General features: G+C 37.4%; 1 protein-coding gene across 3 annotated transcripts in view; it reads left to right on the top strand.

Annotated features, from left to right (window-relative positions):
* ASXL2 (ASXL transcriptional regulator 2) overlaps nt 1-12,036 on the top strand; it is a 135,898-nt gene that overhangs the window by 78,576 nt on the left and 45,286 nt on the right. The window contains exon 4 of one of the 3 annotated variants that reach the window (XM_058682748.1): nt 2,945-3,095. The exons of 1 other annotated variant lie outside the window; for it this stretch is intronic. In XM_058682748.1, coding sequence (XP_058538731.1) covers nt 2,945-3,095 — 151 coding nt within the window. Of the gene's footprint in view, nt 1-2,944; nt 3,096-4,958; nt 5,948-12,036 lie in introns of those variants that run through there. One more of the 3 variants, XM_058682749.1, reaches the window with a different exon arrangement.

Below are 12,036 nucleotides of genomic sequence, written 5' to 3'. Positions count from 1 at the left end.
TGGTTTGGCCCATGTGTCTATACTTGAATAATGAATGTACTGAGGCTTCCGATTGGCTGTACACAAGTTCATGATCACTCTCTCTGTTTTTTTTTAATGTTTACTTACTTTTGAGAAAGTATGAGCAAAGGAGGAGCAGAGAGAGAGGGGGACAGAGGATTTAGAGTAGACTCCGGGCTGATGCCCCAGATTACTTTTGATGTGAGTTTGAGGGTAAGCCCTCTGCCAGACGAATTCAGGAAAGGGGTTGTATGCCAGAAGAAATTATCAGCAGGAGGAGAATTAATGCTTGGCATGCACTGACTGTTATCAATGTGTACGTGGGACTCTGTCCCCTCTTTTTAGCTTTGAGCTGTAGTCATCACTATGTTCAGTGGTTTTGTGTAGCCCACTAACTAGAAAGTTCTAATTTACCTATAAAACCTCCTTTTTATACACTTTGTTAAAACTTCTGTGATTAGGGACTCTACTCCCACAGGGAGCTTTTTGTGTTTCTTTTAAGTCTTAGTTGTTCTAGACCTTCCATATTGTTAATAACATTAATTAAATGCCTACTCTATGCTGAGCACTGTGGAGGTCATAAAGAAGAAACTGGACGCTGATCTCTCGACTCTCACATAGTTATTAAAGCAATTGCATACTGACAAAATGTACTGTGATATAAACTACTATACTATAAGGCCTCATGATCATGTAGAGAAATAAAGATTAATTTTGAAAAGAAGGATCTAGAAAGCTTTTTTTTTTTTAACTTGTAAGATTTGGGATAAACTTTTACAAATAAGTAATGGGAGGGGGGCCTTCCAAGGATAAGGAAATAGCTTAAGTAAAGGCACAGATAGAAAGATTCAGAATGGATTTGAAAATAGAGTAAATTAGACTGGTTACCATAATCTGTGTGTGGGCTAGTGTGGTAACGAATTGGGGGTGGGGTTAACATGAGGTAAAGATCCAACTTCGGAGGCTTTTGAAGACCTGACTTAGCAGTTTGAGAGAGAAAAAAAGAGAGATAGCTGAGGAGATGGCAGAGGTTTTTCAGGAAAATAGCATGATCAAATCTGTTAGGAAGATAATTCAAGTAGGATCGATTTAAGGATAAAGCAGGGATTGTTTGCAAGAGATAATTGACCTGAACCATGAGAGTGGTAAAAGAGATAGAGGCGAGGGACATTACAGAAATAAAATGTATACTATATGGAGTTGGTAATGATGAGGTGAAATGATTCTGAGATTTGGGGCGTGCACAGTTGACCAGTTGATCCTGAAAGTGTCACAAGTTTAAGTTTAAGAAGCATTATGTTTGTACTTAAAATACTTGTTGAACCTACGGGTCAGGAGGTCTGGCTGGCAACTAACTGTAAAAGTCCTGCATTTTGAAGGAAAGAATACAAAAATATAGGGTGTGTATTTTAAGAAAGTATATAACATAAGAAATGACTTAGAAATGGCACTAGGATATAAACATAAGTGGGAAGTATCAGTTCCTTACTAGATCAGAAGTTATTATCTTGGCTGTAATGTTCTGAGTGCCAGTTGTAGGTAGGAGGGTTACATGTCGGAATTATTTTTTATCTGATTATAAAAATTAATTATGTGGGAAAATAAAAAAAAAATTGAGAGGAAAAAAAGAACAATCCATAGTTTCATACCTTAGAAATAACATTAATATGTATATTTATGTGTGTATATTTTTATATATTATATACATATATAGTAGTTAATATTTATTAAGCTCTTATTATATGCCAGGCACTATTCTAAGCATTTTACATTTAACTCATTTAATTTCTGAATAATCTTTTAAGGTAGGTACTATTATCCCCATGGTATAGACAGGTAAACTGAAGCATATGAGGTTAAGACTTTGGCCAAAGCTGCATAATTAGAAGATAAAGCCAGAATTCAAACCCAGAAAGTTTTTATTTCCAAGTTCTTGATCTTGCAGCATATACTGTTATATTTCTCATATACTGTGCTGACACAGGTTATCCTTTCTGATTAGCAATCTCACTATCCAACGTAGAAACCAAAGATTCTTATGAGTTTTTTTTTTTTAATTTTTTTTTTAATGTTTATTTATTTTTGACAGAGACAGAGACAGAATGTGAGTGGGATAGGGGCAGAGAGAGAGGGAGATATAGAAGCAGAAGCAGGCTCCAGGCTCTGAGCTGTCAGCACAGAACCCGATGCGGGGCTTGAACTCACGAGCTGTGAGATCATGACCTGAGCCAAAGTCAGACGCTCAACCGACTGAGCCACCCAGGCACCCAAGTGTTTAAAAAAATTATTCCTTTTGCGGTGCCTGGCTGGCTCAGTTGGTAGGGCATTCTGGTAGAGCACGTGATTCTTGATCTTGGGGTTGTAAGTTCGAGCCCCATGTTTTAAGATTATTTAAAAATACAAAAAAAAATTTTAATTTCTTTTATATTTGACTCTTGCTACTTATTAACCAATATGTAGGAATCAGATTCAAATAATACAGTATCTGTTCCTAACCAGACTCAACTGAATTCATAATACATAATGGTACATACATGCAAATAATGTGTGTGTGTGTGTGTGTGTGTGTGTGTGTGTGTATGGATGATGAATATATCTACCTTTTACAAAATTTTTTTTATATACTTGTTTTATTCTGAACATTTCCTCATTTACTTGGACTTAATATATTTCCAGTTTTTGTCTAATTTGAGCCTCTGTATTGTGCTTGCATATGATTGTCATGTATAATTTTTATCTTTGGATGTAGATGGAAACATTAGCTAAATTGACCCAAAGAAGAGAGATGACAGGAATTCAGAAAATATTGCTGGTTCTGCTACTGAATCCTATAATACTAAAAATTAATCAGCACAGTTAAGTTGCAAACAATGCATATCAGAAATTTAATTCCTATTTGCTGAAATGGTAATGATTAATCCTAATTGGATGCCTACATTTTCAGAAAGATGTGCCGGATGGGGTGAAAGAGCTATCAGAAGGTTCAGAAGAAAGCAGTGATGGTCAGTCAGATTCCCAGAGTTCTGAGAACAGCAGCAGCAGCAGTGATGGTGGCAGCAACAAGGAGGGAAAAAAGAGCAGGTGGAAAAGGAAAGGTAAATCCACCTGATCTCTCAATAAAGTACTGAATGCTATAGGACAAATGCCCTTGTTAGCTCCTCTTTTTTCAGACCATAGGACAGTCCGTCGCTTTCCCTTTCCCTTTAGATCGGTACCGTCCAGTTGAATTTCTTGCAGTGATGGAAATTCCCTGTGTCTATGGAGGTCCAACCCAACATAGCCATTAGCTACACGTGTCTATTGAGCCCTTCAAATATGGCAGTTTGGGAACTGAATTTTTATTCTTTTTTAACTTAAATAGCCACATGTGGCTAGTGGCTATCGGTTGGACAACATAGCTCTAGGTTTATTTATTTATTTTTATTTTTATTTTTTTCAATATATGAAATTTATTGTCAAATTGGTTTCCGTATATAGCTCTAGGTTTTATCTGGATTTATTTTCAGTTCTTGGTCAGCCATAGCCTTCTTTTTTTTTTTTAAAGACTGTTCTAATTTTTTTTCTTGTCTCTTTAATCTTCTCTTCTAAAATTTGAGCATTTTTTGCTCTAACAGCTATATGCTTACTAGGAAAAGAATGCTTTTCATTTCTGCTAGCAAAGCCTAAATTTAGTCTGATGGTCTTTGCTCTTTCCTGCTTGGTGTCTGCTTCATAGCTTATCCAAAAAACTTTTTTTAGGGAATAGTGTCTTTGTTGCTACAACTTACCTGAGATGGATTTTCCACTTAAGGATGCATTTTATTATCTATTCTTGCCGATTATCTGTAGCTTCTTGTCAGAGTCTTCTTAAAGAGGGCAAATTGTTTTCGCCTCAGTATTCATAAATTCAGCTGTACATGCAGGGCAGATTTTAAGCCAAATCATGGTGGTTTCTTTACAAGGACTGATATTCCAGAACAAAATAGACGTCCGAGAGTGTCCCTAGCTTGGATATCCTCTTAGGTTTGTGTTATAGGTCAACTCTCTTTGGATCTAGAAACGAGAGTTATATATGTAGGAATCCTGGATTCATTAATTTTAGGTGCCTTTGGAACTATTGATGTGGAACTGTATGAGAAAAGCAGTCTGATTCATTACCATCACTGCATTCATGCAGGTGCTACTCCTGGAGAGAACTGAGATGATTGGTGGCATCATTTGTGTCCTCTGGTAAAGCTACCACACATGCAATTTGGGCACATTTTGTAATCAGGATTTTAGCTTTAAGATCACAACCACTTAAGAGAGCAACCTAGACCTCAGATACTAGGAACAAATGGTATAAAGTCAAATAAAGCTAGTACCTGTGGTAATTATTCTTGTGTGTGTGTGTGTGTGTGTATACACACACCCTGTCAGTAGTGAAAGGAGGTGTGGTCCAGGGCTTTACATTCCTTAGATTCCACTAAGGATCTTTTTTTGGGAGGGTGTAGCCAAAAGTGGTAAGGGGTCTATATCTCCTGCTTGTCCCCAGTTTAAACTTTTAAGTTTGGAAATTGTTGTTCTAAGATTAGGAACCAAGCCAAGTCATTAAGCAAGAGAAGCAGTTAGCAAGATTCATAATTTCTAGATGTGGCTGGAAACAGAAATCAATAACAAAGTTGGTCAGACTAGTGAATTTGGGAACAAAATCATGGTCTTGGAGGTGTCTCCTTTTCAATAGCCACATATGCAGCAGTAGCTGTTGTGAATAGGGGCTGTTACACGTTTGGTAAAGCCTGTCTCTAAGAAATTAAGAGGAGGGGCGCCTGGGTGGCTCAGTCGGTTGAGCGAACGACTTCGGCTCAGGTCATGATTTCCCGGTCTGTGAGTTCGAGCCCCGAGTCGGGTTCTGTGCTGACAGCTCAGAGCCTGGGGCCTGTTTCAGATTCTATGTCTCCCTCTCTCTGACCCTCCCCCATTCATGCTCTGTCTCTCTCTGTCTCAAAAATAAATAAACGTTAAAGAAATAGCAATAGAATCCCGTTGTTAATAGGTTAATAGATCTAAAATAGCATAACCTTGTGCTATACTTGGCATAATAATAGAAGATATTTAACAGGGAAGTAGTAGTAAATTCAGAATTGTGATCTAAATAAATTGTTATTGAACTGCCTTTGTATTCATTGCTTTTCTAGAAATTATCACATTATTGAGTATTTATCCTCAGTTTACGTTAAGATGACATGTTCTGTAAAGCTCTTTTCTCATTATAGGAAGTTCAGTAAACTAAGAGGAGAATGGGCTAAATGGTGTTTGGAAGATAAAGATAAGAGGGGCGCATGATGTCATGTGGAATTCATGTTTACTCTTTGCTGAGCTACCAGTAACGAAGAATGATTTCATTTCTCATAGAAAGTGCTTCTCTCGTTCATGGGTCATACATATGGCGTATGGCTTAGATAGGTAAATTTTTAGGTGTATATTATGTAATCTGGGAATGTTTTTGTAGTCCAGTGCAAATGAAAGTGGAAAACTTGTAGTTAGCAGTGCTAGTAGCAACATGTAGCAGAGCAGTTTTAAATCAGTTACAGTTATTAATAAAGGGAAAGCAAAGTAATTGTGCCTATTCCGTTTTCTTATTTAGGGCTGTTACTCTCAATCTGACATCATTTTATTTCAAATGCATTGTAAGACAGGAAGAACATTGAGATAGTATCAAAACCCACTTCCTTTTATGTACAAAAATAAAGAGCTCTGACAGCAGAACTGGTACTTCTAGTTGAAAATCGATAGAACCTTTCTTGATAATAGGTATACCTTTCAGCCAAATAGGCAGAGAACAGAACTTTGAAATTCAGTCCAATATTAAAACTAGTTTATTGATTTCCATGTAAAGTGGAAGAACTTAGAAGTTCATAGCTTTGGTTCCTAATTGTCAGACAGGAAACCATGTTCAGAGAAGAGCTTTATGGGATTCCATGCCAAGGTAAGGCGGAGTAAATCTAGAAAAAAATGATTAGAGTCAACTTTTTTTGTTGCTTTTTTTTTTTATAGGATCATAGCTAAGTGAAGTCTCTGTCTTTTCCCCCAAATAAAATACAAATATTGCAGCATGAAGCAAAGATAGAAGTATTATTTTTATCTTCTGATAGAAAAAAGTTTTGTTAAATTTTGGCCTGCTTTTAAAATGTCTTAAAAGAAAAATTAATTATGTAAGATATACCTTTTGACTTACAAGGAATTACAAATTCTTTCCAGGGGCATGATCTAATGTTAATTTTATCACTTATGCAGAGGTATTTTAAATCAGAAATTTGACAAATACTATGTTTGGAGTTATTTAAAATACCAAAGACCTGCCTGCCCTATAACATCATTTATACATGTAAGTTTACTAAATGAGGATGATTATTTATAGAAATGTTTCCTTTAAAAATTAGTACACTGTGGAGAAAAACTCCTTTGGGCAAAGTTAACTTATGTGGAGAGAGAGAGCTTTGAGAGAGATGTTCTCTTTCTTCTCTGGTGTGGTTGGTGGCTGAGTCAGAGGTTTTAGCTCTGTCATATATTATGGCTCCACTGTTAGGACTTGGATAGATAGGGTACCCAGGTATCCTCTCCATCTTTGATTAGGGGATTGTTCAAATATTAATCGTAGCCACACCCTGCCAAGTTTGAAGGAGACTGCACTTGGAGTAGGAAGAGGGTACATAAAAAACTAAAAGTCTGTTAACTTCTAGAAATGAAACTACTCAAAAGAAAACTATTGTGAAAAAAGAACTCTCCCTTAAGAGAAGGATTACTGTTGATGAAAATTAAAAGTTTGGATACTTCAGTTGTTATCAGTCTTTCAGCTGTTAATCCTTCAATTGTAGGAAGCTAAGCTTCAATTGTAATGTTATTGCTTCATTATTTCTGATAGTATTTCTTAAAAAAAATTTTTTTTTTGCCATTTATTTATTTTGGAGAGACAGAGACAGAGCATAAGTGGGAGAGGGGCAAAGAGAGAAGGAAATGCAGAATCCGAAGCAGGCTCCAGGCTCTGAGCTGTCAGCACGGAGCCTGACACGGGGCTCGAACCCATGAACCATGAGATCATGACCTGAGCTGAAGTCGGATGATTAATGACTGAGCCACCCAGGCACCTCTCTGATAGTATTTCTGATACTTCAGAGGGACCCATCAAATATCTTCAGGAAAAAAGAAAATAGTCAGGGTCTATTTGCTAAGGCCTCTAATTCAGAGGCATCTAGCATGGATAGTCTGTATCCTTTTGATCTTGTTCAGTATAATCATCCATTGAAATGGAAAATTCTCAATGATGTAATATATCTGAAAAGTAGTACTTTCTGAACACGTACTCAGTGGGTAGTACCAGTTATCCAACAATCTGAAACTACTTGAGTAAACTATGTAAAACTGGCTTTAATGAGCCTCAAGTTCTGAAATTTATTTTAAATATTTTTCTGAAAACAATCTTAAGCTGAAAAACTCATTTCTCTACTAGTTTGCTGGGTTTTAAAAATCAAATAGTAAGTAACTGCTGATCTTTTTATCAGAATTTGTTAATATTGTATCTATGTGTTTATAAGAAAGCAAACATTTTTGTTTCTAATCAGATACTGAATATGTTCTCTAAATACGAGTGCTTTTAAGCTGTTGAGCAGTCCACATTGGAGTACCAATAGGTCAGGATATACTTGGGAAGTATTCTTTAGGCCATTAGTTGATTTATAAAACGAAAGAATTATCTCTATTTAAAATGCTTGCCACACTCATTCATTCTCCAGTACATATGTATTATTTGCCAGGTATTTAGGAAACCAATTTGAATAAGGTGTGGGCCCTATCCATAGCTAGAAGGATAGAAAAAGAAGCAATTAGCAAATGAGTTTAATAAGTAACAAGTGTTTATATGTGTCATGTTATGGCAGCATTAGAGAAGGGAATAGTTAACTTTACCTGGGTTACTACGGCTTGTGTAAGCTATAGGATAATTTTTTTAATGTCTATTTTGAGACAGAGAGAGAGAGAGCATGAGCAGGAGAGGGTCATGAGGAAGAGAGAGAATCCCAAGCAGGCTCTGCAGCTGTAAGTGCAGAGCCCAACCAGGGGCTCAGAGTCACAAACCATGAGATCATGACTTAAGCTGAAACCAAGAGTCGGGATGCTTAACCTGCTGAGCCACCCAGGCACCCCTAGAATAATATTTTAATATACTTCCTTCCATTGGGGGTATAATCTCTGAGGAATACAGGATATATTATGAAAAAAAAAACATATATAAAGGCAAGAAAGTAGCAGCATGTGTACAGTGTTTTCAGGAAGCCATATGATGAAGTAAAGTTTGGGTGGAAAAGGGGATTTGTGGAAAGAAAGTACGGGAAAGAAGTAGGGATCAGACTTAATATTTAGTGCTAGTCTCCATTATTTACAAGGTATTGGTGTGCATAAAGTAATGTTGTTTTTTTTTTTTTTATTTTTCTTTAACGTTTTTATTTATTTTTGAGACAGGCAGAGACAGAGCATGAACAGGGAGGGTCAGAGAGAGGGAGACACAGAATCTGAAACAGGCTCCAGGCTCTGAGCTGTCAGCACAGAGCCCGACGCGGGGCTCGAGCTCACGGACCGCGAGATCATGACCTGAGCTGAAGTCGGCCGCCTAACCGACTGAGCCACCCAGGTGCCCCTAAAGTAATGTTTTTTAATGTTACTTTTGAGAGAGAGTACAAGCAGGGAGGGGCAGAAAGAGGGGGACAGAGGATCAGAAGAGGGTTCTGTGCTGACAACAGAGAGCCTGATGCAGTGTTCCAACCTGCGAAACAAGATCATGACCTGAGCCGAAGCCCGACGCTGAACTGATTGAGCAACCAGCGCGCCCCATAAAGTAATTTACTAGGAGGATTAAGAAATGTGGTATTCTGGATCAGAGAATAGCAACCCTGCTGACTGTTTCAAATGTTTGTAGCCACATACCAAGAGGAACGAAATTTTTGTTTATAGTCCATTTGCTGTTGGTCTCATCCTTTTGTCCATGTAAGATCTGAGTTAATATACTAGCTTTTAAAAAAATTTTTTTATTTCTCTTTTTAATAAAGTTTGTTTTTGAACGAGAGAAAGAGAGTGCGTGCACGTGCATGAACATGCATGTGAGCAAGAGAGAGGGGCAGAGAGCGAGAGGGGAGAGAGAATCCCAAGCTCCTTGCTGACAGTGCCAGAACCCAGTTGTGGGTCAATCCCACGAACCGTGAGACTTGATATGAAGTCAAGAGTTGGACACTTAACCAACTGAGCCACCCAGGTGCCACTTAGTTTTTCTGTTTTATTATTTTTTTCTTTCAAGTTTTTATTTAAATTGCAGTTAGTTAAATATACTAGCTTTGATTTGTTTTTTCTACTTACTAGTGTTTATTGTGATGTCTCTTCCTATTGGATGGGGTCTTCCAAATGTGGGGCAATAGGCATTGAAAGAATTCACCTGAGGCAGAACCTAGGCAATAGGAGTTTATTGAACACACTGCAAGGGAGCAGCAGGCAGGACCCTAGAGGAGAGGCTGTCTGACTTGAGGCAGTGGTTGGGGGCTGTTTTTAAAGGGGGGAAGGTGAGGAGGTATGGGGATGTATGGAATTTTCCCTTTTTTGGTAACTGTGCCTGGTTGTAAGTACCCCTTGGTCAGTTACTGTCTGTGGATGTTTGGAGATGGGTTGCCTGATGTCTGTATTCAGCCAAGGGGTTGCCTTGCTCTGCATTCATTGCTCAAGTCCGTTTCCTAAAAGCGGCCTTTACATTTACGTTAGTTCAATTCATTTCTGTTCACTGGTATATAGGTTAAAAGAATTTATTTCCATTTTACTGTTGAAAATCATTTGTTTTGAGTAGATTTTCTTAATTCAGGATGAGATTAATTGGTGACATTAGTTGATTTTATTTGAAGTTACAAGTATAACTGGTAGTACAGAAGTGTGAGGGATTATTTTTCTCTAAGTGCCACTTTGTAAGATTAGGATTATAAACATGTCTCAGGCCTTGTGGGACCTTTGGGCCAACACGCTGGTGTCCCAGCACTAATCAGTACGGATCTATGAAACCCGGAAAACGCTGGAATGGAGAGAAGGCAAAAAACATAACAGAGGTTTGCTTTCCCACTGCTTGGTGTTGGTTTCAGAACTCAAGAAATATGTGTCTTTCACATGAATTTGTGCACTGAAAAATCATATGTGCAAGCACACATACTATCTACCAAGAAATAAATGTAATTCATTTTTTTAAAAAGATTATAATCAGGGGCTTGATGAAGTTAAAACGCAGCCTTAATGTTTATTTTTCAAACAGTGTCTTATTCTTAATATGTTCATCTTGTAGGATATAGCCCTAGGAAATCTTGGTTCCTTATTTTGTGACTGTGGCCACTATTCCCAAGCCCTTCCTGTACACCCCCTACCCTGCATCCTCCCCTCCTCAGCTAGCTGGTTTATTCTCAAACTTTTCATCACAAACGACCATTCTCTCCTCCCTCCTCTATCCTTTGTGCACTGATACGTAAAATATATAAAAAATGGCCCAGCAGTGTCAGATTTCTATGAAAGTGTCTAAATGCGTATTCTCACTGTTGTTATTTCTCTTGTAGCAGACCTGTATTTGAACAGCAATGGTTTAGCTGGACCGCATTTAAACAGCAGTGGTTTAAATGATTTGTCAACCTTAGAAACTGTTGGGGATGCTGTATTTCTTTAACAAGCCCTTGTTTTGAAATGAGAGTGGAAAATAACTGCACCTCCATAAGTAAATAATTAACTATAATGATCCTTCACTAGCACTGCAGAGGCATTATGCCATCTCTAGCCACTGCGCAAAAACTTCTGCCCCTTGTGTCAGTATAGATTAGTTTTACCTGTTTTAAAATTTTTGATTATATATATCTGAAAAAGTGCAGATATCGTAAGTATACAGCTTGTTGAATTTTCACAAATGGGACAGCACCATGAACCAGTATTCAGATCAAAGAACAAAATAGTGTCAGCACCCCAGTGGCCCTCTCTGTGCTCTTGTAAGATTTCATCCAAATTCTTGTGTATCTTATTCATATTCCTTTAAAAAATTTTTTTTATTTTTAAATATTTTCATTAAAATTTTTTTCTCTTTCATGTTTATTTATTTTGGGGGGGGAGTAGGGACAGAGAGAGAGAGAGAGAGGGAGAGAGAGAATCCCAAGCAGGCTCCTTGCTATCAGCACAGAGCCCAACATGGAGCTCGATCTCATGAACTGTGAGATCATGACCTGAGCTGATATCCAGTCAGACGCTTAACCGACTTAGCCACCCAGGTGCCCCTATTCATCAGATTCTTAAAACTGAAGAGTATTCTATTTTATAAATATTTCCCAGTACCTCAATTTATTTATCAATTCTACCATTGATGAACATCAGGTTATTTCTAGTTTTTGCCTATTTTATTAACTTTATTGTGAATGCTTTTGTGTATGTCTCCCCCCCCCCCCATTTCTTTAGGTATATACTTGGGAGCAGAATTAAAGTGTAGTGTGTATTACCAGACAGTTTTCCAAAGTGCTTGTACCAATTTATTACCATACCAGTAATGTATGAGAGTTCAACTAATATTTCACATGCTCACCAACGGTCAGTCTTTTACATTTTAGACTTTGGTTACTGTGTAATAGTGTCCCTTATGGTTTTAAATTGTATTTTCATCATGGCCAACAGAATTGGACTCCTTTTCATTAGTAATCATTTGGATGGCCTCCTTTGTGCAATGCCTTTTCCAGTGTTTTCAATTTTTCATGGGTCATCTTTTCCTTAGTTATTCATATATTACCTAATTGAAGGTATATCTCATAAGTAACTTCTCCTTTGTGGCCTTTTTTATTTTCTGAAAACTTTATTTTGATGAATACAGTTTCTTAATTTTAATATCATCCAGTACATCCCTAAGAAGATTGACTCTCCCACTGACACGAAGATAGTTTCTTCTGGTCCATAAAACACGTCTTAACAGATGTAAAGGAATGGGAATGATATAATGTCTGCTCTCAGACCGCAGTGAAATTAAACTAAGAG

This window comes from Neofelis nebulosa, chromosome 9 (genome assembly GCF_028018385.1).
Source record: "Neofelis nebulosa isolate mNeoNeb1 chromosome 9, mNeoNeb1.pri, whole genome shotgun sequence".
In the NCBI taxonomy this organism is placed as follows: Eukaryota; Metazoa; Chordata; class Mammalia; order Carnivora; family Felidae; genus Neofelis; species Neofelis nebulosa.
The sequence above is the reverse complement of the archived record's forward strand: the minus strand, read 5'-3'. Positions and strand labels throughout refer to the sequence as shown.